Source organism: Furipterus horrens, unplaced genomic scaffold (genome assembly GCF_987537825.1).
Source record: "Furipterus horrens unplaced genomic scaffold, mFurHor1.1.pri manual_scaffold_15, whole genome shotgun sequence".
Taxonomy (NCBI): domain Eukaryota; kingdom Metazoa; phylum Chordata; class Mammalia; order Chiroptera; family Furipteridae; genus Furipterus; species Furipterus horrens.
Genome location: NW_028327185.1, coordinates 766,679 through 790,286, shown reverse-complemented (window position 1 = coordinate 790,286; position 23,608 = coordinate 766,679). Strand labels below are relative to the sequence as shown.

At 59.7% G+C, this 23,608-nt stretch overlaps 2 protein-coding genes across 2 annotated transcripts in view; one reads left to right on the top strand and one right to left on the bottom strand.

The window, feature by feature from the left end:
• Positions 1–23,608, bottom strand: part of TNNT2 (troponin T2, cardiac type) — a 323,809-nt gene that overhangs the window by 164,272 nt on the left and 135,929 nt on the right. The window lies entirely within an intron of this gene.
• NAV1 (neuron navigator 1) overlaps positions 1–23,608 on the top strand; it is a 136,411-nt gene that overhangs the window by 71,057 nt on the left and 41,746 nt on the right. Inside the window, exons 5-6 of the mRNA XM_090263256.1 lie at positions 9,162–9,264; positions 12,015–12,362. Of these exons, the coding sequence (XP_090119382.1) occupies positions 9,162–9,264; positions 12,015–12,362 (451 nt within the window). The remainder of the gene's footprint in view (positions 1–9,161; positions 9,265–12,014; positions 12,363–23,608) is intronic.

The window sequence follows — 23,608 nt, the reverse complement described above, 5'->3', positions numbered from 1 at the left end:
ACGAAGCCTGGGGGGAGGGGAAGGGCCCCTAGGAAGCAGGAGTGGGGACGGCCAGCAGCTTGGACTGGCTGGAGGCCCCTTCTCAGAGGGAGCGAAACCGGAGCTGGCCAGGCGCCCGTCCTCCTCTGTCTCCTGGCAATGCCGCATCTCATTCATCCCAGGGAGGGGGGTGCTCTTCCTGTGGCCTGGAGGGAGTGCCGTCCGGGTGTCAGCCAGGCAGGCCCCTGGTGTCCAGCTGCATGGCCTTTGTTGTCACTTACCATGTATCTTGGACAACGCATGGGTGTCAGAGTCAGACTGGGACTCAGATGCTCCCGGGGCAAGTACACAAGCTGTGTTCTCTTGGGGGACTGCCGGACCTCGCTGGGCTGAGCGTCTGTGAAGTGGGGGTGACCACGCTCAGGGCCACTGTGTTGAAGGGCGGGTGGATGTGCGTGTTTAGCTCATTCTCAGCCCAGAGCGCACTGAGCAAATATTGTTTCCTTTCTCCCCTTCTCTTCCTGCCTCAGAGAACATTGCCTGTTTGTTTTATATCCTCACCTGAGGATATGTTTTTATTGATTTTAGAGAGGGAGGGAAACAGAGGTTGCCTCCTATACTCACCTCGACCAGGGATCGAATTGCAACCTACCTATGTGCCCCGACCAGGAATCGAACCTGAAACCTTGTGGTGGACAGGACGATGCGCCAACCCATGGAGCCACCTGGGCAGGGTTTGCCTGCTTTCAATTAGTAAATTTCACTGTAGGGTTTGGCTGTCTTCTCAGTGGGAACCCGGAGACCTTTTGCTTCAGCTTGTGCCCACGGGGCCCCCACGGGGGCCCTGGGCCTTCGTCCAAGCCTGATACTTTCGCTGGGTGGTGGGACCGTCCTGGAGGTAGGGAGACATGTGGGTGGCAGATGGGCTGAGCCTGAGGGTCCTCAGGGTTGGGCCCAGAGGGTTGAGGGGATCAGTGACATAGAAGTCTTTTCCAGAAACAGAACCTCCAGGGAGATGGCTCTGGCTCAGGAGCAGATGCTATGCTGGGAAGCGGGAGGTCTGAGGGGCTCCTTAGGCAGAAGGGCCTCAGCCACCGCCCACCCCACCCCTCCCCAGCTCCTTCCCACCTCCAGCATGTCCCTGCCCCTAGCAGGTCCTGGGAAAGGAAGTGACATCAGGGAGGTAGGAGCAGGCCTGGGCTGGGGGCCTGGACAGGGAGGGCCAGTGGCCAGTGCAGGCGCAGGACAGGGCAGAGGAGCCCCCGCCGCGATGGTGCAGCGTCTGGGCTCTGACCAGGACGCCTCTGCCCAGGATGCCAGGCTCTGGAGACTCTGACCAGCTGACCTCAGTGTCAGGCCCCCAGAACCTCAAGGCGGGCCCTGAAGTGCATGAGAGGCGATCCCTTCTAGAAAGAGCCAGGGACTTCCAGATGCCTGCTGGGCTCCAGCAGGGCCGCCAGCAGACAGTCAGGTGATGAAAGTGCCATCGGTGCTGTAGCGGTCACCGGCCAGCAGGACGGCGTTGCTGCCGAGCCCTGGAAATGTGGCAGCTGCAACTGAGGATCTTACTGCGTTGTAATTGATTGAAATATAAACGACGCTGAGCCTCATTGGTCATTAGGGAAATGCAGATTAAATCTGCAGCGCGGTGCCGCTGCAGCCAGCCAATCAGGCATCGCTGTGTCGTGGCAGCTGCAGAGACTCGGCCTCGCACGCTGCTGGTGGGCATGTGGGAAGCCCTCCGCCGGTCCCTTAGCATGTCACGCATGGAGTCACCGTGTGTCCCAGGGCCCCAGAGGGTGAGCACAGATGTCCATATGAAAACTCGTGTGTGAATTTTATAGTGGCTCTATTCATAAAAAAGGCAAAACGTGGAACTGCCCCCCAGTGCCCATCAAATGATGAGCAGGTAGGTGGATGTGGCCGCACACTGGGAGAGGATCCAGCCAGGAGAGGGAGTGGTGATGTGCGAGGCAGCGTGAACGGGCCTGGACGCATCGAGCTAAGTGGTCGCAAAAGGCCATGTGTTATGGATACTTCCATGTGAAATGTCCAGAACAGGCCAATCCCTGGAGACAGGAAGCAGGTCGGGGGGCCCCAGGGGCTGGGGCCGCCCAGAGTGGAGAGTGGTGAGTAATTGTGCACGGAGTTTCTTCCAAGGGGGTGATGAGAGTATTCTGGAATAAGATAGTGGTGATGGTTATACAACTTTGAAAATGCACTAAAAGCCACTGTACTGTACCCTTTAAAAGGGTGAATGTTACGGTAAGTGGATCGTATCCCGGTTTTTTATATCCGTGTTTCTGTGTGCAGATGGAGGTAGCTGCAATATTAAACAATACGTCTCTAGAGTCAGAGGATCTGGGTTCAGATTCCAGCTCTGCCATTTACTGTAACAGTGTTAGGCGGCTCACTGTGACCTGTCTCCTCAGCTGTAGAAGGGGGAGTCGCAGGGTTGTTGTGAAGGTTATTAAATGGCCTTTCGGGTGCAGCTCCAGACTAGGGCCCTTGCACAGGCTGTTGAAGAATTGGCTGATAGTAATATTAGTGGTTTCACAGCCAGAAATTCCGCAGGACCTCCCCAGTGGTCAGCCAACCTTGGGCCCAGCCCCTCCCGACTCTGCCTGCAGGTTCTCTGCTATGTCCGCTGTTGCCATAACAACCACTCCCAGCTCCCAGCAGCCAGGCTTCATTGGAGCAGGTGTCAATGAAGGGTCTGAACGCTGTCACGGATGAAAACGTTTCCAGTAAATCGGGTGGTCCGCTGGGTGGGAGCGACAGGGCCCATCAGGGGCTGGGGACCGGGTCTCTGGCTGAGGCGGGCAGGCCATTTTCTGCAAGGGGCCTGTCCCCTGAGCTGAACCTGGAGACCAAGTCCTTGAGTGTGAGAAAACTGGTTGTACGCCAGCCACCTCCCTGATCCTGTGCAGACGGGGTGGGGAGTGGAAGGTAGGAGCAACCGGTACCCCCTTCCAAACAGGAGGCCCGGCGCCCCCTCCTAGTCCTGCAGCCCTCGGCCCCCCAACCAGCAAGTCCTTGCTGGGCCACGGGTTGCCGGATGTTAGATGGGTCTGTGCCATGTCACCTCCCCCGGAGCCTCCTGCTCAGGCTGCGCGTGGTCTCCCAAAGGCTGTGTTTGCCCACAGGCCGGGCGAGGCCGGCGCTGGCTCCCGCCCTGCCTTCCGCCCACTGCAGGGCCAGGCTTGGCCTGGGTGTGGTTGGGAGGGGCCCCTCCCTCCTCATCAGACCAGCTCCTCAATGATGAGAACACGGCAGAGGAGCCCCCCCGTCCAGTCCCCGCGCTGTGTGCAGGGCAGCGGGGCAGAAAGGCCAGCCATTCATTGTCTGACACGCTGGCTCCGAGCCTGACTTGTCAAGTGGAGCCCATAGTGCCCTGGCCTCCCTAGCGTTTCGGGGGGGAGGGGGGAGTCCCAGATCCCCAAGGGGGTGCTGCAAACTCGTAGCTGTTCTCTGGGGTGCAGCCCGAGGCCCAGGTGGGGAGTGCAGAGCCCCAGCGAGAGCAGCTGTGCTGAGCTGGGTGCAGAAGTCAAAAGCTGTCTGGGCCGCGGCTCCCCCAGCCTGACAGCTGCCAGGCCATGCCCCGCGGCTGAGGGCCGCCGGCTCCCCCTGGTGGCCCTTCTGGTGGTGGCTGGACGGGGCAGGACGTGGGGGCTCCTCTTCTCAGAAGCTGCAGAGGGGCCCGTGGGGTCCCCCAGAGAACAGACTGTGGATCTGTGCCCGGGGAGCAGGGACGGTCCGAGGGCTCAGGACACTGCCCAGCAGCCAGGCGTCAGGAAATGCAGCCCCGGTTTTGTGAGGAATGTCCTATCCTGGGGGATGTGCAGCACTGGACCAGTGTTTCTCAGAATGTGACCTTGTGTGTCACCTCACCCTCAGTGGGAGCTCGCACCGTTGCCGACTCCTGGGCCCTGTCCCGCCCGCTGACACGTGATCTCTGGGTGGCACCTGGCATGTACCTTCTTAACGCACTCTGGGAGAAAAGATGCTTCCGTGTGGGCTTCAGCCATAGCAGAGCTTGGGGATCCCCTACCCCGACTCCCTTATTTTACAGATAGGGGAACTGAGGCCCGGGGAGGGCAAGTAATTTACACAGGGACCACGGCTAATTGGTGGCCTCAGAGAAACGCCGCTAGCACTCTGTCTGTCCCCAGCTGCCTTCTTCCCATCCTGCCTGCTTCACACTTCCTGTCACAGTGCCCTTGGAGACACAGGACTGAGGGTCTCACTGTGATGACCGTTTTGCAATATACACAATGTACACAGCAATACAATGTATGTGATATATACAATGTATACAAATGTCAAGGCATTCATGTGTATAATGATACAATGTATGTGATATATACAATGTATACAAATGTCAAGGCATACAATGTATACTTGATACAATGTATGTGATATATACAATGTATACAAATGTCAAGGCATACAATGTATACTTGATACAATGTATGCAAGACAAGGTTTGCAGTGATACAATGTACCAAAGTCCAGTCCTTATGTTGTAACCTCCCCCCAAAAAAGAAAGAAAAAGAGAAAAGGAAAAAAATCAAAACTGTTGGTGGTCGGCAAATATACCTGTTTGGCAATTCCGGGCCGGGGTGACCGACTGTGCATGGCTCTTTCTGGCCCCAGATACGCTTTCATCTCCGAGCTCCCCCGTCCTTGCCCAGCACATCCACGTTGCTCTGCCTTCATCCTTCGGTCCTGGCTCTGTCCAGGTGTTGCTCCCCACGCTGTGAATACTAGGAGGGCCGCTGGACGCTCAGCTCCAGTTTGCTTCACTTGCTGGGCGGGACGGATTCGGGATTCTTGGCCAAGGATAGAAACTTCCGGGAGCCTGTCTGGGGAGCAGGAGATTTCAATAACGAGAGGCATACGATTTGTCACACTGCAGGGTTCGGTGACAACCGCCCCAACAATGTTGTGACTTATGTGGGTGGCTGAGTGAAATGATAGGATTAGTAACGGAGTAAACGGTCCCCAGCTGGCGTGTTCCATGGAAGTTGGGTGTCTCTTGCACAGAGGCCCCCCAGCCTACTTTCTAGGGCCTCTGGGGTCATCAGAGGGGTGGGCAGAGGGGGCGGGACTATTGTGGGGAGGAGTTGCTGTGCTTTGCGGGAGGGCGAAGAGATTTGTGTGGGTTCATCCAGCTGAGTCCAAGTGCTCCAAGGCCAAGAGCCTGGCCAGGAGACGCCAGTCCCCAGTCACAACGTGGGTGACACCACAGGCCTGCCCTCTCTGGGTCTGAGGGATACGTTGTTCCCCCCCATGTGCAAAGTGAGAAAGGTGATTCTCTCGAGCTCTGAAATGCCACCGCTTGAAACGGCCCTTTCTTTGACTCCCTTGGGGTCCTCCTGTTGGTCCCCCAGCCCAGCCATTCACAGCCAAAGCCAGCCTGGCTGCTGGTGCAAACCCAGTCCTCCGCAGCCTCTGCCCTGGGAGGACCTGCTAATGTGGATTCTGAAACATGGGTAGATGTAATTAAGAGTTCAACAGGCAGTCATTCAAGTTGACTTAATTGCCAGCTAATAATTAAGTTGTACAGGACTTGGGGAAGTTGGCCTGCTGGGCGACAGGTCCGCTTGGGGCCCTCCTCCATCCCTGATCTGTCGGGGATGCATCCTTCCAGGGTAGGCAGCAACCTCAGGTTTTAGGCTGATGGCCAGAGAAACCCCGGGGACCCAGCGTTCCCGCTGCTGAGATCCGCTGCAAGGGGCCCAGCTGATGATGTGACCTCAGTACAGAGGGGGTCAGGCCTGAAGACTCTGGGACGAGGTCTGTCACCACGTCATGCACCCTCTACCCCCGAGTGTGGGGACCTCCCCCAGCCAGCTGCTGGTCCCAGGGTCTGATAATGTAGGGTCCTCCTGAGCTGGGCCTGGTGGGAGTGGCGCCTGCAGGGTGTGCCCGCTGTTCCCCGCCCCTCTGACAGATACTAGCTGCCCTCTGTAGGGCACCTACTATGTGCAGGCCCCAGGTTAAGCCCCGCGCATGAATTGGCTCCTTAAGCCCCACACCAGCCCTCGAAGGCGGACACCATCGCTCCCCCACGTCACAGAGGGGAGGGAGACACCTCGTGCAAGGTCACACACGCTGGCAAGGGCAGGACCAGGATCTGAACTTGGGTCTTCCCCACTCCAGGAACTGCTGCGGTCCCTTCCCACCTCTCAGAACTTGGTCAGCACATTTGTAGCCTTGCTCTGCGGGGGAAGCCTGCCCCTGCTCTGATGTCAGAGTGGAGAGAAGCACCCTGTTTACTCTCCCACGCACTGTGGACCGCCCTCCAGATGAGTCTCCCTCTGCACTGGGGTTGCCCCCCCCATCAGCTGTGTGGGAGGCGTGGCCACATGAGTCCCTCCGGGCCCACCTGCAGAGGCGCTGGGCTGCGGGTGTCTGATGCTGACGGGCGGTGTCCACAGCTACTGACTGGACCACGGGAAGGGGCCCTGTATTTTGCGATGCTGCACTATAGTGGAAGGAAGAGCAGCCTTGGGGTCAGACAGAGAGGGAAGTGCCCAGCGTGGCTTGGTCGCGGGCTGGACGTGCAGCACCGGATGTTACTGCACCTGCGTCCGTGTGCACCTGTGTCAGGGGTCCTTCCTGCTGGTCCATGGCCCCGGCCGCACATCAGACACTGTGTTCTCTGTGGTCCTGTGTAAGCAGCAGCGGTGTGTGGGGAGAACCCCGCCGATGCCCGTGCACACCGCGCAGCTGTCGTGGGGACTACGAGTCACCGTGGTGATGGCTGGCGGGAGCCACTCTTGCTCTGCATGTGCACACACACCTTGATGCATGTACCCACACGTACACACAAGAGCTTTTAGGTTGGGTAAGGGTGAGGGGGCCTTGGATTCTTTTGCAAATGCCCAATAATCATATTTTTACACTGCTCTCCCCACACCTGGGCAAGTGTCAGCAGCCTGTTGAGCTCAGGAGCCTTTCCTGCATGTTCCCGTCACTCCTCCCATCCTGGGGCTATGCTGCAACCTCACAAATGTTCTGTCACCCAGGAGTGTGGACACAGCAGAATCTTCAGGGGCCCCCAGTCCACCAGACCCGCCCCGAGGGGAGCCCTGGAGAAGCAGGGTGGCGTGCCCATCATGGCCACCAGAGGGCACTGCTGAGCACAGGGATCCTCCAGGCCCCACCATCCCAGCCTGGCCCTCCGTGTGCCCCCAGCTTGCACCTGGAGGAGCCTGTCCTGCCCCACTGTGCTGACCTGCAAATGGGACGGGGGTGGAGGGGCCGGGGAGGGGCTTCTGGAAGGAAGCGAGATGGGAAAGGGGCACCGTGCTCAAGGCAGTGAGAAGTGAGGAAGTGTGACCCAGGAAACCCCGGATGACCTTCCCAAGGCTGGCCACTGGGAATTAATACTTTTTCCTTAAAAAAAGACATCTCCCTGGAGAGATCTGTAGGCACCATTCATGTGTGTGTATGTGTGCGTGTGTGTGTGTGTGTGTGATTGTGGCAGCCGTGTCCACTGAGCCCCGGCTGCGTGGCGTCGCTGACACGCATGTGCAGGCGCAGTGATGCGTGGAGAGGGTGGGCATCCTCAGTCTCGGGGCAGCTCCCGGTCCCCCCTCGGGACTGCACGCCCTCTGGAGTGGTGTCCTCTGTCCAGGCTTTTCCCTCCTCCCTGCCAGACCCAGAGACAGCACCGCCCTGGCCCAGAGCCGACGCCTTGGCACCGTGCTCTGGGTCCCCACCTTGGTATTTGAGAACCAAGCTTTTAAAATACATACGTAAACTTCCTGATCCCCCGTGCTGCCCGCCAAGCCATCAGTCAGCCACGGGACCACTCACAAGGTGGCACATGCCAGCATAAACAGGCACCGCGGCCAGAGAAGTGACATCGGCCTGGCGGATCTCAGGCCCCTGCATGGAGGCCTGGATGCGTGGCGCTGCCCACAAGAGACACCACCCCCGACCGCAGCCTCCTGCGTGTTCCCGGGGACGGGACAGAGAGGGACGGGGCTGGGAGTGCAGCCGGTTTTCAGAAAAGGTGCTGCCGGGCTCCCTGCCTCCAGAGCAGCCGCCTGAGCTGAGTCTTGGGGGCGATGCCTCGTGAAGGGATTCAGAAACATTCCCTGTGGCCGCCAAGGAGCCTCCTTCCCCTGCTCAGTTATGGCGGGGGCTGGGGTGGACGGCTGGAGTTCCTGGGACCGCTCCTCGCAGTGGGTCCCCGACCCCCCCCCCCCCAAACGCATTGTCTCAAGGAGGCTTTGGGAACTTGATTCCATCCAGTGACCAGGGTCCCAAAGTCAGAGAGAAGCATGGCACAGGGTCAGGCCCCCCGCGTTTTAGTGTCCCGGGCCTGCGGTGCTCTCTGGCACACAGGGTGTCTGACAGCGGTCCACCGGATGGACTGACGGAAGCATGCTCTCTGTGCGCAGGAGACTGTAAACTCTGGCAGACTCGCTTCTGACCCAGCTAACACCCTACGCGCAAGCCAGGGCTGGATACGGCGACTGGATTGTCTGGGCTTCTGAGGGTGGGACCGTGAGCCAGGGGTCCGCACAGCCCGGGGCTCAGTTCACGCCCCAGAAAATGGCTCTGCATCTCCCCTCACCTCCCTCTCCGGCTCTGTCGGAGCCGGATCCCTGGGACGCTGGAGTGTGGGTGGCCCAGCCAGCTCCCACCAGCTCCCCGGGGCCAGCTGTTCGCGTCTCCTCCCCACAGCTCTGTGTCCTCAGGTTAGCAGCTTCAAAGCGGTTGTGGCCGTCTCTGCATCACAGAAGTTGGGAAACGCCACACACCAGGCGTCCCTACCTCTAAGGGCCTGGCGTTAGACTTTCACTGGCACACCACCAGAGACAGGGCTCCTGCTGACCTCACCCACGGGAAACCGGGCCCGGGACCTGTGCTGTGAGGAACAGCCCCCCCCACCCCCAAATGAGACAGGGACAGAGGTGGCCCCTGGGGGGTCTGGGAGGAGGACATAGCACAGCAGACCCCAAGCCTTCAGCCTCTTCCCAAAGCTGAGGCTTCAGAATGGTCAAGGGCGTGTGTCCGGGGCTTCAGAAGGCCTGCCTGAGGGGCAGGGAACTGTGTGTCCCGGGACCCGCCCCCAGGGAGACGGTCAGTCACTCTGCTGCCCTGTTTCTCCTGGTCCGAGCAGTGAGTCCTCCCCTAACCAGTTCTCTCTTTCTCCCTCCCAGACCCAGAGTCCCAGAGGAAGAGGACAGTGCAGAATGTCCTGGACCTTCGACAGAACCTGGAAGAGACCATGTCCAGCCTGCGAGGGTCCCAGGTGACTCACAGGTGAGCTGCGAGGGGGTCATACCCTCCACCACCCGCTTCTATCTCTCATGCCTGGAGGCAGGGCGCCGGGTTCTCTGCTGACTCCCTTGTCACGTGGTGTCACTGAATGCTTTCCTGTTCTGGCTCCGAGGTCTCCCTCATTCTCAGATTCTGGGGTGTTGCCCTCTTAGCTCCCAGGGCCTCTGCACTCCGTGGTTAGGTTCCCTCTCAGCTCTTCAGCCTGAACCTCATAATGTCACCCAGACTCCGTGCCAGGTGGGTGCCCCCCCACCCTCCTCTGCTTGGGCACCCCCCCACACCCACACACACACACACACACCCCCACACCCCCTGTGAGGCGTCCTGGCCACAGCCACTGTGACTCAGAGTTTCCCGCTTGCTCCTCGGGCTGCCCAGATGAGCTCATGCTGTGGCTCTGAGGGGGACGGAGGACTGGGCTGCACTTGGTGGGGGGTGGTGAGCAGCAGCCAGGATTGGGAAATCATGGGACTGCGACACAGGAAGGCACAGAGAGGGACTGGCAGCCTCTCCAGCTGGCCTGGAAATCAGTTCCTCCCCATCTCCTGAGGCTGCAGCATGAGAGCAGAGTTGGGACATAGGGACCATGGGGAAAGGACTTTCTCAGCCCAAGTGTGTGGCCAAATGGTATCCAGACTAAATTTACATACCTCCTGTGACGGAGGACTCATTACCTCTCAACCATCGCAGCCTCCTGCAGAATTGCCACATCTCTGAAGCAGGCTGCAGTGGCTTTACCCATGGGCTCTAGTTCTCCCTCCCAAGACCACCCTCTCCTTCCTCCACACTCTTCCCCGTTGTCCACCCCATCCTCCTCCTCAGCCCTTTGCTTCTGATATCTGCCATATTGTCCATGATGAATCAGAGCCCCTACTCTCTGGTGCCACCCCTTCTCAGGCCAGCAGGGCCCTGACCACTGAGGGGATGTGCCCAAGGATGTCCGAGGAGGCCCTTCCCTCTGCCACCATCCCATGTGGGACTGGGTCTTGAACATCCTCCTTCCCCATGCAGGGACATGGCTGGATCAGCACTCAGCCCACACCAAGGACAGCAGAAAGCACTTAGTTGTCAAAAGGGTCACACCCCAAGTGACTCATCCAAGGGAAAGGACAGAGGCAGCAGCTGCAACCTCCTGGGGCCACTGACTGGGCAGCCAGCCCCCCGATTTCAGCAGAGCCACTTGACCCCAGGCAGGCGCTGTGGGGAAGGGGCGGGCAGGGAGGCAGGAAGCCTTTTGCACACAGCTGACTTATTTGGGGGCATCTCAGGCCTCTGGCTTCTGTCTGCCTTTAGGGGAAAGGGAACTGAGATCCCCAGCTCCGATTTTCTGTTTACATGGACTGAGGGCTACTTCTGCTCTTAGCCTGGGTTTCCATTATCCCTGCCCCACGTGGGGGTGGCAGACACAAGGTTTTCATCCCCTTGTGCTCTGTGTACTGCTGTCCCTCCCTCAGCCTTGAGCAGAGAGGGAGCATCCGGGCCCAGCAGACGAGGGCTGGTCCGAGTCTCACAGGCTCAGCGCTGTGTGGGCTGCCTGCTGGCACCATGTGGCGCTCCTACCTGCTGAGCACCCATGGGCTCCATGCCAGCTATAGGTTGTCCTCGCCCTGGAACCCCCAGGCTGATGGATTCAGTTCCTTCCAGAAACTTCTGTTCCTGCCCTGCTTCCCCTATTTCCCCAGCAAGGGGAACGGAGGGTCAGGGGGCTGGACTGGGGAGGAAATGAAACTCCCTCCCCCTGCTCTGCCCCCCCCACCCCCCCGCCAGAATGTGCTTCCCAGATGGAGGCCCAGGTACAGGAATGGAACCTTGCCCTCCCCCACTGACTCAGGAGTGCAGAAATGGGTCCGGGGGTGAACAGGGGCGGGACGTGCAGGAGGGGGTGCTCAGTGTGAGAGCTAGACCGGGAGACAGGCACCGACCCGCAGATCCGGCACCCGGCACAGCCCATGCTCAGCCCTGGTTCATCCCCGCCGTGCGCACTGGCTACACACACTGGCTGCCCCTCAGCCGCCATGGCCCTGTCCCCACGCTCAGGCACCACCTCCTGCCAACCTGACAGGTTTCCAGGTCTGGCCAGGCCTGAGGCGGGGACCCTGGACCGCCCGCCTCCTCCCTTCCCTCCCCGGTCCAGTTAACTGGTTCTCCGGTGAGGCTCCTCGCTGCTGCCCTGGCCTTTGGCTAGGGCCAGTCTCCCTGGGAACCGGCCACCCGTCCCAGGTTCCCAGAGCTTTGTCTGCGCTCCCTGTACCCCACTCCAGACTTCGCTGTCTCAGTTTGGCATGAACTAGCCCTGCGCTCATCCGTAGAAAGGAGGCAAACAGAGTGAGTGAGAGACTTGGATTCTCCGGTGACCAGTCCCCCAGCCAGGGCCTCCCGTGTGTGAGCCAGGAGTAGCTGCTAGCTGTTGTCCCCACTTTACAGCTGAGGAAATTACTGTCCTCACTCGCTTGCTAGCAAATGGTGGTCAGCTCACATTACAGAGTCTTTGCTGTTAGTGCTGCATCAGATTCCGTCCCAGCACTGAAAATCACTTCCTCTGACAACCTGAGAAAACAACCGGAGTAGCACACACAACGGAAGGCCTCCTGGAAGAGGCGGCCTTGGGCAGCGGGTGGGTGGGGGTTCTAGGGAGCAGCCTGAGGGCCTCCTGGAGGAGGTGGCTTGGGCAGGTTGGCAGGGCCGAGGGCGGCTGTGCCCAGAGTAAACCGATGCCTCCGCTCCCCCCTCAGCTCCCTGGAGATGACCTGCTATGACAGTGACGATGCCAACCCTCGCAGCGTGTCCAGCCTCTCCAACCGCTCGTCCCCACTGTCCTGGCGCTACGGCCAGGCCAGCCCACGGCTGCAAGCGGGCGACGCGCCCTCGGTGGGCGGGGGCTGCCGCTCGGAGGGGCCGCCCGCCTGGTACGCGCACGGGGAGCGCGCCCACTACTCGCACACCATGCCCATGCGCAGCCCCAGCAAGCTCAGCCACATCTCCCGCCTGGACGCGGATGACACGGACCTCAAGTCCGGCTACATGAGCGACAGCGACCTCATGGGCAAGACGATGACGGAGGATGACGACATCACCACCGGGTGAGGGCGGGCGCTGCTTGCAGGGCGGGCTGGGGCGCACCGAGCAACCGCGGGCTCGCGCTGCTGGGCTGTGCCGCCCGCCCAAGAGGCGCGCGGTCCTTCTAGACCTGGGTGGTGGGCGGGCCGATGGCTGGGGGCTGACAATGCCGTTTCTCATTGGCCCTCGGGGCTGTCATTCTGTGGTGTGTCCCCGTCCCTGGTCCTTGACCCTCAAGGCTGGCAGGAAGGGCTCTGGAAAGTGTGTGGATCTTGGATGAAGCCCTCTGTCTCCCCATTTGTGAAAAGAGGGTGGTAAGGCCGTATCTGTCTTTCTCGAGAGGCTGCTAAGGAGGAAAAGTGGAAGTGCGTGGGTGAAAGCGGGGGCAGAGGCCCCTCCTCCTCCGTTGACCCGGCCCCTGTCCCCGTGGTGCCCGGGGCCCTGGTGTCTGCTCCTCTGCTTCCTGCCTCTGCCAGTCCTGGGCCCTCCCGTCGCTGCCGCAGCCCGTCATGCCCTCGCTCTACGGGATCCCCGTCTCCTTATCTTTTCCTCCCCCAGTTGACAGGGTGGGGTTTGCGGAGCAACTTGAACATGACATGGGGGACAGCTGGGGAGGGCGGGGGAGCCTGGGAAGAAGGAGGAAGGAGGGGCTGGCCAAGCCGCCGGGCTCTGGAAGCTTCCCGGGCGTCTCAGCTGACCACCCTCCAAGGGACCACACAGGTAGCGGCAGGGGCGCCCTCTCCCCAGGAAAATCTCCAACTTGGAGGGAGTGGAAGGACGGGAGTGGGCTCAGGCCACCCACCGCTCCAGCCCAGGGGTGGACCAGGAGGGACCTGGCAGGGCCCGTCCAGCGGCAGAGGCTGCTCTGGAGCAAAACCGCTGATGCTCGCGTGGGGTTGTTTACTGCCTGCGACTCCCAGGGCCCGCCCCCCGCTCAGCATGCCAGCCCGCAGCTGGGCTGGGCGAGGTCAGACAGCCCCGCCTGTGCGCAGGGTCTGGCCAGCTGCCCTGCCCAGGAAGCCCCCTGTCCTCTGGGACCACCCGGCCAGGTGGGGACGAGGGAGGCACAGCCCCTGTGGGGAAACTGTTCCTGAAGCCCCCCAGGGAGCTCCCAGACCCCCCACCCCTGTGTGCCCAGGACCCAGGGCAGATAATTCCCCAGAGGTTGAGGGGCAGAGGACCCTGTCCTTGGACCTGGCTGGACATCTGCACACGCCGGGGCCGGTTGGCTGACGTCTCCGTGCCACGCGCAGGGGACGGTGGGGCCTGTCTCATGGCGGCTGTGAGCGTGAGAGGGATTCATCCACGTGGACTAATTCCCGGCTCATGGCAAAGGCTCAGCAAATGCTGGTCGTCGTCACTGTGCTTACTGTTGTTCTGTGTGGTCTTATTGAAGCGGCCGAAGGAGGGCAGGGACTGCACCTTCCACAGGCCCCAGACTCACCCTCAGGGTGTACAGTTTGGCCTGATGCCGCGGCAGCCGGCCGACCCCGGGTACAGAGCTTTGGGGTGTGAGAGACGGGCCGCAGGGCGGGGAGAGGTAGGTGGCCTCGGTGCACCCCCAGCGCCCTTTCCTCATCCTGCTCCTCGGGACAGTGCGTGCGCCCGCGTCCGTGGAGGCTGCGGGGTCACTGGCACGTGTGACAGCCCCTGGCGCCCCTGGCTCAGGGAGCACAGACCGGTGCTGACCTGGCTGATCCACAAAGGGGACCGACCGGACGGACGGCAGTGCTCGTTCCCACGGTGCCGTCGCGTCGTTCATGCGGTCCGTCCACAGTGAGCAGCGGCGCTCGACACTTGACTGGCTTCTCCACGGGTAATGTCGCCGCAGGGACTGGGAAGCACCCACATGCCCTTCTGTGTGCCGGGGAATTCGGAGCTGAGGGCCCAGGGGTAACCCATGTGAACTGTCACCTCCATCCTGTGTCTCCTGGTCACGGTGTGTCGTCATCGGAATGGGCAGCCTGGACTCCAGCCCTTTCTGATGGGAGCAGCCGCCCAGGCCGCTGTCACTTAGCCTCACCTCGGTCCTCAGTCCCCACTGTGCCTTCCACTCAGGTTTTTAGTTTAGAAAACGTCCTGTTCCTAAGAGAGCGGGTTTGATGAATGCAGTGGGCCTGCAACGCCTCCCGCCACACAGCGACACCTATCCCTGTCCCCACGGCCACAGCCGCTCACCTGCCTGCCCTCCCTGAGCTCCTGGCCCAGGCCCACTGGCTGCAGGGCTCCATCTCCCCACAGGGGGTGCCACCAGCCCCAGCTGCCATTCTGAGGGGGTCTCAGTGCCCTTGGTGGCTAGCAGAAGGTCATCCCCTAGGGCCCCTGCAGCTGACTTTTGTCTCCGTCAGCTCCCCGTCCTGTGCAGCCTGTGAGCTCTGAGAAGGCTCGTTCTTCTCACCACCATGAGGAGGTCACTCGGGCCACTGCCAAAATAGTCATGCACTTAATAATTATGTGTCACTGCAGCAGCGCTGAGGTGTGCTTTTTACATGTGGGCAATACGGCCACCGTTGCTACGTGCACAGCGCGGGGACTTTAAACACACGCATACCGCTCTGCAGCCGTGAGCACCACCGCCACCTCCAGGGCCGATGTCATCGTCCCAGACTGACACGTCCCACTGAACATTCCCTCCAGTCCCTCCCCCCAACATCTTCTTCCTGCCTCTGCGACTCTGAGGACTCTGAGCGTCTCCTCTGCGAGGAATCAGATGGCATTTGTCCTTCTGTGACCGGCTCATGTCACTCAGCAGTGTCCTCGAGGCTCCTGCGTGTCGTAGCCAGTGCCGGCAGTTCCTTCCTGCTGTGGCTGAGCGCCGTTCCACGCAGAGACAGGCCCCTCTGGGCTGTGCCGACCTGTTGGCCACTGTGCGTGACCTACTGTGAACACGGGTGTCCACATACCTGTTCAAACCCATGGTTCTGATTCCTTAGAAGCAGGGTGACTGGGTCTCACGGTGGGTCCCCTTTCCGTGTCCAGAGGAACCAGTGAAATTCCCACTGCCCAGGGCCCCGGTGTCTGACTGGACGCCTCTTCTTTTCTCTGCTGAACGATGGCTGGCCGCAAGAGTGTGGATGGTTTCCCATCGTGGGTTGACCTGTGTTTCCCTGAGGCTGGCCATGTGGAGTGTCTTCTTGGAGAAATGTCTGTGCAGATCCTTGGCCCGTTTTTACTTTTATCAGGCAGTGTTGTTGTTTAGTTCTGGGAGTTCTTTACATGGTCTGGATGTGAGCCCCTGGCCAGTGTGTTCTCGTCGGCAGGTTTCCGGTTCACTCTGTTGACAGTGTCCTTTGATGCACAAACGTCTTTCATTTTGATGAAGTCAGATTATCTATTGTTTGTTTTCTTGCCTGCGTCACAGCCAAGAAATCATCGCCAAGCCCAACTGCACGAGCCTTTCCCCCAGGTTTTCTCCTAAGAGTTTTATAGCTGGTGGGCCTTTGTAAAATGCAGGTTCCGAATCTCACCTCAGACCTTCGCCCGCAGATCTGGGGCCGCCCCAGGGCCAGCCCGTCTTCCCAGAAAGTACCAGAAGCTTCTCGACAGCAGCCGCTCTTGCCACCTGGACTTGCCCAGGCACAGTGTTGGGGAGCTTATTCCATGTCAAATAAAATTAAATTGTAAGAAAGTTTCTAAATAGTCACCTAAACTCTGCTGCGCGGTAATTTCCGCAGGGTGGTGACTCAGGTGTTGTCATCTGGGGAAAAAGACAGAGTGGAAACCTTCATTCAGATATTCCAACATCCTCCTCATGCCTCTGTTCTCTTGTCTGGACGCCCCCCCCCCCCCCCAAAAAAAAAGTAGGTCCCCAGTTTGTTTTAGTATTTTCTTAAATGATCCAGTTTTTCCTGCTTCTCCTGGTCGCCCTTCTGGAAGCTCCCAAGTTATCCATGATCTTCGTAAAATTTGGCACCAGACAGGTCCCCACCTGACCCTGTCTGCATGGTAATGTCCCCATCAGACACTGCGGACAACTTCAAGGTGGCTGCTGACTATCCTAGAGGGCAGCTCGGGACATTTTTACCTCTTGAAAAGAGAGGTAAAGGAATTCGTTTTTCTAAAAATAGGAAGGTCTGGAATTTAATCTAAGAAGAAGATAAGGTCCCCAGCCATTGGTCCCCCGGTCTCAGCACCCTGGCCGGAGGGGGAGGCAATAGGAGGGCGGCCCTCACTGAGGTGGACGCGGCGCAGGTTTTAGGGCCACCAGTGCCCAGAGGGGAAGGAGGTCAGCCAGGCCTCCCTGTGTCCCCTCCCTACTCTGACTTGGACGTGCCTCCCAAGGTGGCCGTTTCTGTCTGTGCAAACGGCAGTCTGGGCGGCTGTGGCCCCGCTCTGCGGGGGTGGCGGCAGGAGCCCCAGGCTGAGCCTTCGCAGTGTGACAGGTCTCACACCTCCGCAGGGAGACACTCACATGGTACAGTGGTGTCCTGGCCGGACTCTGGTCCAGGGTCCCTCACCGAGGGCCACAGGGCCTTAGGCCCAGCCACAGCCCGTCTTGAAAAGGCTCCGGGGGTGCGTGTCGGGCACGGTGGGGTCCCGTGTGCGGCTGAACGTCCCCGCTCCGCGTCCTCACGCTGCCCCTCCCTCCCCAGCCTGTCCTCTTGAACTGTGCCTGGGGGCTCGGGAGCAGATGGGATTTGTTTCCTCCTTGGCTCTGAAGTGCCCTGATGTTGAAAAATGTCAAATAAAATAAACCAGAGGCGCCTGCCTTCTCCCAGGCTGGCTGAGCCCAAGTCTTAAAGAGACACCGCCCAGCCTGCCGAGCAGCCTGGGCCTCTGCAGCCCCTCCCAAGACGGAGCTGGTCACCGCTGTCCAGTGTGGCGGAGGTCTGACCCCGCACGCCCACCCACCCTCGGCCACAGGTGCTCTCTTGCGTGGGCGCCCTGAGTCTGTAGGTTTGTACAGGGAAGAGAGCCCTTCTGAGTTCAGAGGAGCCGGGAGAAGAGTCTTCTTTTCCCTCTGCCTTTGTCTTCTGTTTCCTGGGAGCTCTTCAGGTGGCCCACCCAGTGGGCTGCTGGACCAGGCCTGGCTTTGGCCTGTGGAACACAAGGCTTGGGGTAGAGGGTGGTGGGAACTACCCTGGGTATGGGGGGGATTGCAGCGTTCCAGTTCCGGGAGGAAACGGTTTCTGTCCTTGAGCCGGGTCAGGTCAACAAGGAGGAGGGACCCAGCCCCCCGTAGCTGGCCTGCCTGTGTTCGAGTCCGGGCTCCTCTCGCTAGCTGTGGGTTTGGGTGAGTTCTTCGCCGCAACGTCCTCGGCTGGCGATGAGGAGGGAGCTGCATGAGGGTCCTGTTAGCTACGTTTAGTGTCAATATAACAAGCGCTCTTGTTCCTCGGCTGTTTGATAAGCGAGGCTGGCGCGTGCAAACTCTCAGTGATGATAGCATTTGGGAAAGTGTGTGTTAACCTCTGTGCTTGGCAATGATGTTTCTGGGCCTCACTGGGATGGCCTCCTGACATAGCCCAGCAAAGCAACTATGTTCCGACCCGGGGACACCTGTCCGGCAGCACCCTTGTGTGGCTCGAGGTGCCTACCTGTGGCCTGGGCTCCGGGCCGCGGTGCAGAGGGTGGTGGTGCAGGACAGCTGAGCTAGCTGCAGCCAGGACCCCACAAGGGAGCTGGCCTCTCCCCCATCGCGGCCTGGCTAGGGGGGTTGTCTGTCCCTTACTCAGTCATGACTGTCATACATGCAGAGTGTCTTGGGCAGGGGTCCCACGGAAGTGACCTAAAGATGGGGATTTGAGAGCGGGGGGTTTATTTGCCCCAGTGGGGAGCAAGAAAGTGGGTTGGGGAGAAAGGACCTCAGTGAGGGGCAAGTTCCCGTGCGGTGGCTGCAGGGCAGTGGGGCTCGAGGATTTCTGGGACATTTTGTGGAACCCAGAGGGCAAGGAGGTGCTCCACTGGGAGAGGTGCCTCAGGCTGTGAGACCCAGGGGCCCGCAGGGACACCAATGGCACCAGGTGTAAGGAGGGAAGGTGGGGAGGAGGGTGTAGAGTCAGACTCTGGGGTCTGATGGGAGGAAGGGGTGGCTTCAGAGAGCCCCCCAGCTCTTGAAACACCCTTTAAGTCTTAAACCAGGGGAACGCTAGTGCTCCCTGGTCTGTGTGGGATTCATCTGCATCGGCTGGTGGAAGGCGCTGGTAAACAAGGTATTCCAGAGGGGTGGCTGGCTGGATGCTCGTTGCCATGGCAACAGATGCAGGCTGAAGCTGCCAAGAGGCCCCTCCCCCATGTGTCCTAGTAACCTACAATTGAGCTGTCGGGTTTTCACTGAGTTTGATGACATACAATTTGGTTGATAATCAGGAGGGGATGGGGGTTGCAGAGGCCACAGAGCTGGGTTTGGCTTTTCCCACCAGTGCGCCTACCTGCCTGTCCATCCACTGCTTCTCCTCATCTGTCCACCGTCAGCTGCCTGCTTTCCTCACAAGCCCTGCGCTCTATGGTAAGCTGGCTGGGCTCGTGTGGTGCCTGGAAATGCTGAGTGGTCTGATATTTCAGGAGGAGCGCATGTGTGGAGGATCGCAGCTCCGAGGCTTCTGAAGAACTGTCCCCATTCTGGTGGCAGTAGTAGCGTGAGAGTAGGACTGTTGTTCACACACTGTAGAATGTCATGTTACATACACCAGGCTTGTGTTAATCCACGAGGTACACAGGAGAGGCTCAGGAAACGTTACCCCCTGCTTCTGGTTGGCGCCTCGAAAACCAGACCTGTAAATGTCCTGAAGACTTTAGAATGGAACTTTCCTGCCCAGGTGGTCATGCCCAGTCGCTCACTGGTCTTTGCTAAATCCCCTTCCTCCAGGAAGCCTTCCATCATTTACCCCTTGCAAATTATTGCTGTCTGATCTTGGAGCCTGTTTCTCTCATTTGTACTACAGGGACTTGTGATTTCATGATTCTCTAATGATTGTGTGGCACACGGGGTTTACATGATCTTATTCAGTCTTAACACTGTGAATTAGACGAGGAAATTGGAAGCCAGTTTAACTCACTTGCCAGGATTCCATAGCTTAAACGTGGTACCTCCAGAGTAGAACCCAGGCCTCCATCACGCATGGCCTTACAGTGCCAACCATGCAGCCTCTTTTCTCTGTGTGTGGCCCACGTGTCCCTAAGTCTGTGAGTGTGTTTGGGGCAGGATCACGCACTTCCCACTGGAGCCGGAGCTTCCCTAGGACAGAGGCCCTGTTTTCTCTTGCCCTCCCCTCCACAGAGAGTATAAGGCCACGCTGGGGACTGAGCAATGGACTGTTGTTAGAGAGCCCTCCAGGAATGCCCCTAAGTGACCCCTCAATTTTCCAGGACAGGGGTTTGCTTTGGACAGCCACAAGCAGCCACACAGCCCAGGGTGGAAGGCGCCCCCTAAGCCTCTGTGAATACAAGTCCTTGTGGACTCTGCTCAACAGCTCCGCTGTCCCGGGACGAGCGCGAGGGGCCAGCTCCGGCCTCCGGGCTATCAGATGTCTCTGGCCAGGCACTGAAGACAGGCCAGCAGGACAGGCAGGGAGGGGCCTTGCCCGTGGAGCTGTGCATGGGGTGCCCACAGGGGTGGAGGACTGACTCCTCCCTGAGACGTTACAGCCCTGATGCCATGTGGACAGGCAGAGGCATGACAGTCACAGCTGAAAACCAGGCAGAAGGAGTGGGGCATAGAGACCCAAAGCACGGAGCTGCCTGATAGACAGATTGCCTCTCACTGAACTTGCAACCAGGGCTCGGAGAGACAGGCAGGAGGGGCTGACGTGGGAGGCCTGTGCCGTGGGCAGAGCCAGCCCACGTGTGGCGGGCACCCCAAGGAGGGTATCTATAGTGAGGCCCCCCCAAAGCTGGTGTGAGAGGCAGCTGGATAGAAAGAGGCTGTGTGCGCCCTAGGGCCGCCGGGAAGGGGCCGGGGATGCAGGGCGCAATGGCAGGGTGTGTGCAGCCTCCGCGCAGGCGAGTGGCAGCACAGGGACTCCTCCAGGCTGAGGTGAGGGACCCCAGGTCAGGGCAGGCATCCTTAGCAGCCTGCCAGCTTGTACTCAGAGGGGTCTTTCCTGTCCCTTTGACCCTGTGGGGAATCTCCAGCCTGGGAGACCGGGGCACATCTCCGACCCCGTCCCCGCCCTCTTTTTCTGACGTCTCACCCTCTCCCAGCCGCTCTCCCAGAACCCCCTTCTCACTGTCACCTGCCTCAGTCTCACCTCGCTCTGTCCGATGCCTGGCTTCTGTCTCTGTCCCTGTGGGTTCAATGACAGGGCCAGTCTGGGAGTGACAGGGCCATGTGGACAGACTCAGGTGGTGGGATCCCCAGGACAGCTGACATTCTGCCGAATGTTATTGGAAGGGGAGGGACAGAGCTTATCACCCAGCTGACACTGTCCCTTTCTGAGCCCCAACGGCCTCTGCAAAGAGGCGGGGGGACCGCCAGCTGTCTGTGCCCACATGGAGCCAACCTCCTCAGATGACCCTTGCTTTCTGGATTTCTCCAGAGCAAGGAGTGCCGTGTTGGAGGCTCCCACTAAGAGCAGGTGCCCTGCGTGGTGGAGGCGGGAGCTGCCCGGTCTCACCTCCCTGCCAGTCCCCATGGATGGTTTCCTATTCTTGGGAGGCAGGACAGCAAAGTCAGTGGGATGTTCCGGAGCCCAGCTCACCTCGTTTAGTTCTTGGTTTGCCCCTTGCTACCTGCGTGACCTTGGGTGAGTCACTTAGCCTCCTGGGGCCTCATGTTGTCTGAATGGAACAGTGATGATGATGTCCTCCTCATGGCATATACTCATAGAGCCAGTAAATATTTGTAGAGTAACCACTAGGGCCGACATTTGGGGATATGACAGGAGGAACAGAGATAGCATTTTTAAACTCACCTACGAGAAAGATGGCAAGCAAGCCATATATTGGAGTAGTGTAGGCAGCTCTGTGTGCCATCTGGGAAAATCAGGCAGGGAGGGGTGGAGTTATGGGAGGCCCTTGGAGATGGGGGTCAGGGAAGGTGTCTCTGCACAGGCCAGCACGTGCAAAGGCCCTGAGGTGGGGGTGGGCATGTGTGCAGGGCCCTGCAGGGAGGTCAGCGTGGCTGAACAGTGTAACAAGGGGAAAGTGGCCAGAAATAAGTTCGGGAGGTAGCTGGCAGCCTTGGGTGAGGACTTGGGCTTTTCTGCCATTGCTTCTCCCCCTGACGCCTGCCCGTGGATCCCCCCCCTCACTCCGCAGGAGAGCCCGAGAGAGAGCGAGGCGCTTAACCAGGGCGGTGCAGGATTAGCTGCTGGGAAGGATCCTGAGCGTCTCAGCAGACGGCAGGTTTACGGAGCCTTCTCAGACCACGGGAGCCTGTTCTTCTCTGCGGAGGGTGGAGATGCGAGTCAGTGGGGACTTAGGTGGCTCCAAAATCATGGCTTCCTGCCTCAGGGTCCTGAGCTGGAAGATGACAGACACGTGTGCACACCCATGCACATGTGGACACGTGTGCTCACACATACACAGCCCAGGGAGGCCAGCTGAGGGTCCATCCACCTTCATCCCCATCGTCCCCTCTGTCCCGTGTTCTCAGAGCCACACAGATGCTGAGCTTTGGCTGGTGGGAGGAGGGCACTGGGCTAGGACGGCTGGGACAGGACAGTAGCTCACTTGCACGGCCTGGGAGGCGCATCCTCTCCACTGCCTGCCCCAGCGGTGGGGGTGAGAGGAAGGCAGGTCTCCTCCGAGGTTGTGTAAATATTTGCAGAGCAGTAACAGCTGGAGTGGGACTCCTTCCTCCAGCTGGCCCATGTGCTCCCCAGAGGCATTGCAGCTGGGTTAGGGCCGTGCTTGGGGACACTGCCTTGCGCCCCTACTGTGCCACCATCCAAAGTGTGCCACCAACCCTCCACACTTTTTGTCTGAGCCCCAGGCTGCCCTGGGGAGGCAGGGGCACTGGCCAGTCCAGACAGCGCTGCCCTGGGCCAGTCACTTGCCCTCTGAGCCCCAGTCCCCCACCCTGAGAACATGAGGGAGTTGAGCCACGTGATCTTGGAAGATGTTTCCGGCTCTGACATCCCGGATCTCGGACCACGTGAAGGAGTCTCTCCCAGGCTACCTGGCATGTTCTTGGGGAGGGTCTGGAGGTGCGAGGGGTGGTGCAGCCTTGCTAGGTCCGGGGCGAGAGAGGCTCACTGGGGTCATGCCAAGGAGCTCCTGACCCTGCAGCATCCCGGAGAGGTCAGGAGACACACTGGAGGTCTAGTGGAGGGTGACGCCTGCCTGGGATTCATGTCACCGTGGCTCCCACACCCGGGGCCAGACCACCAAATGCCACTCTCAACCTTTCCAGACCTTGACGCTCTAAGTGCATAAGGACCCCGCCTCCCCAGGCCCCTGGCTGCTGGGAGCAAGGGCTAGGCCGGGCGGTTGCATACATATTTCTGCCAAGGTCATGCAGGGGCTCCCCGAGACACAGTGGGGTCACGGAGGTGGGGTGGCTGGAATCAGAGATGTGGTTGGGTCATCATTCCCCACCGAGAGTGGAAACCATGGGGCCACCTCACCGGGGACCTGCCCCAAGTCCTTTGTTCTGTCCCTGTCCCTCCTTTCTGCCTGGATTCTTTCTTTCTTGTTACTCCCACCAGACGGTACAATGCTTTGTTCTGCCCCGGCCACCGCTGCCAGCTCAGCCTGGCCAGGACACACCCCAAGGGGAAGGTGGGTCAAAGGTAGGGGAGAGTAGGCAGCCGCCTTCCTCATCGAGAAGGGCAAGGACTGTCGAGGGCCGACTCCGGTTCTGCTGATTCTGCTGGAATCCGCCGGCTCGGCCCAGGACTCGGCCCCGGAGAGGAGGGGGTTGGAGGTGTCCCCACACAGAATCCTCTTAGGGGCTCAGAAGGCTGAGAGCCCCGCCCCTGGGCTTAACTGCTGCCTGGGACATCCTTCTCTCTTTTTATTTAAAAGAAAATTTATTCTAGTTGACATACAATACTGTATTAGTTTCAGCTGTACAACATAGTGATTCAACGTTTATATACCTTGCAACATGAGACTCGTTCTGTTTGTGGCCTGTCCCCTTCCCGGTGGGTGGGGGGAGGGGCTGCCAGGTGTGAGGAAGCGAGATGGGGCACAGGGGCTCTGCAGGACTGGGGAGCAAGGTCGGGACAGCGAAGTCCCCTGGCCTCACCCTGTCAGGCCTCCTCTCCCGCCCTCTGGGCTCCACGCGGGTGGCAAACGTGCACAGCTAGACCCGGAGGAAAACATCCACATCCCCTGCTGGTGACATTCCTCAGGCCGAGACAAAGTCGATTTACTCAGGATTCCA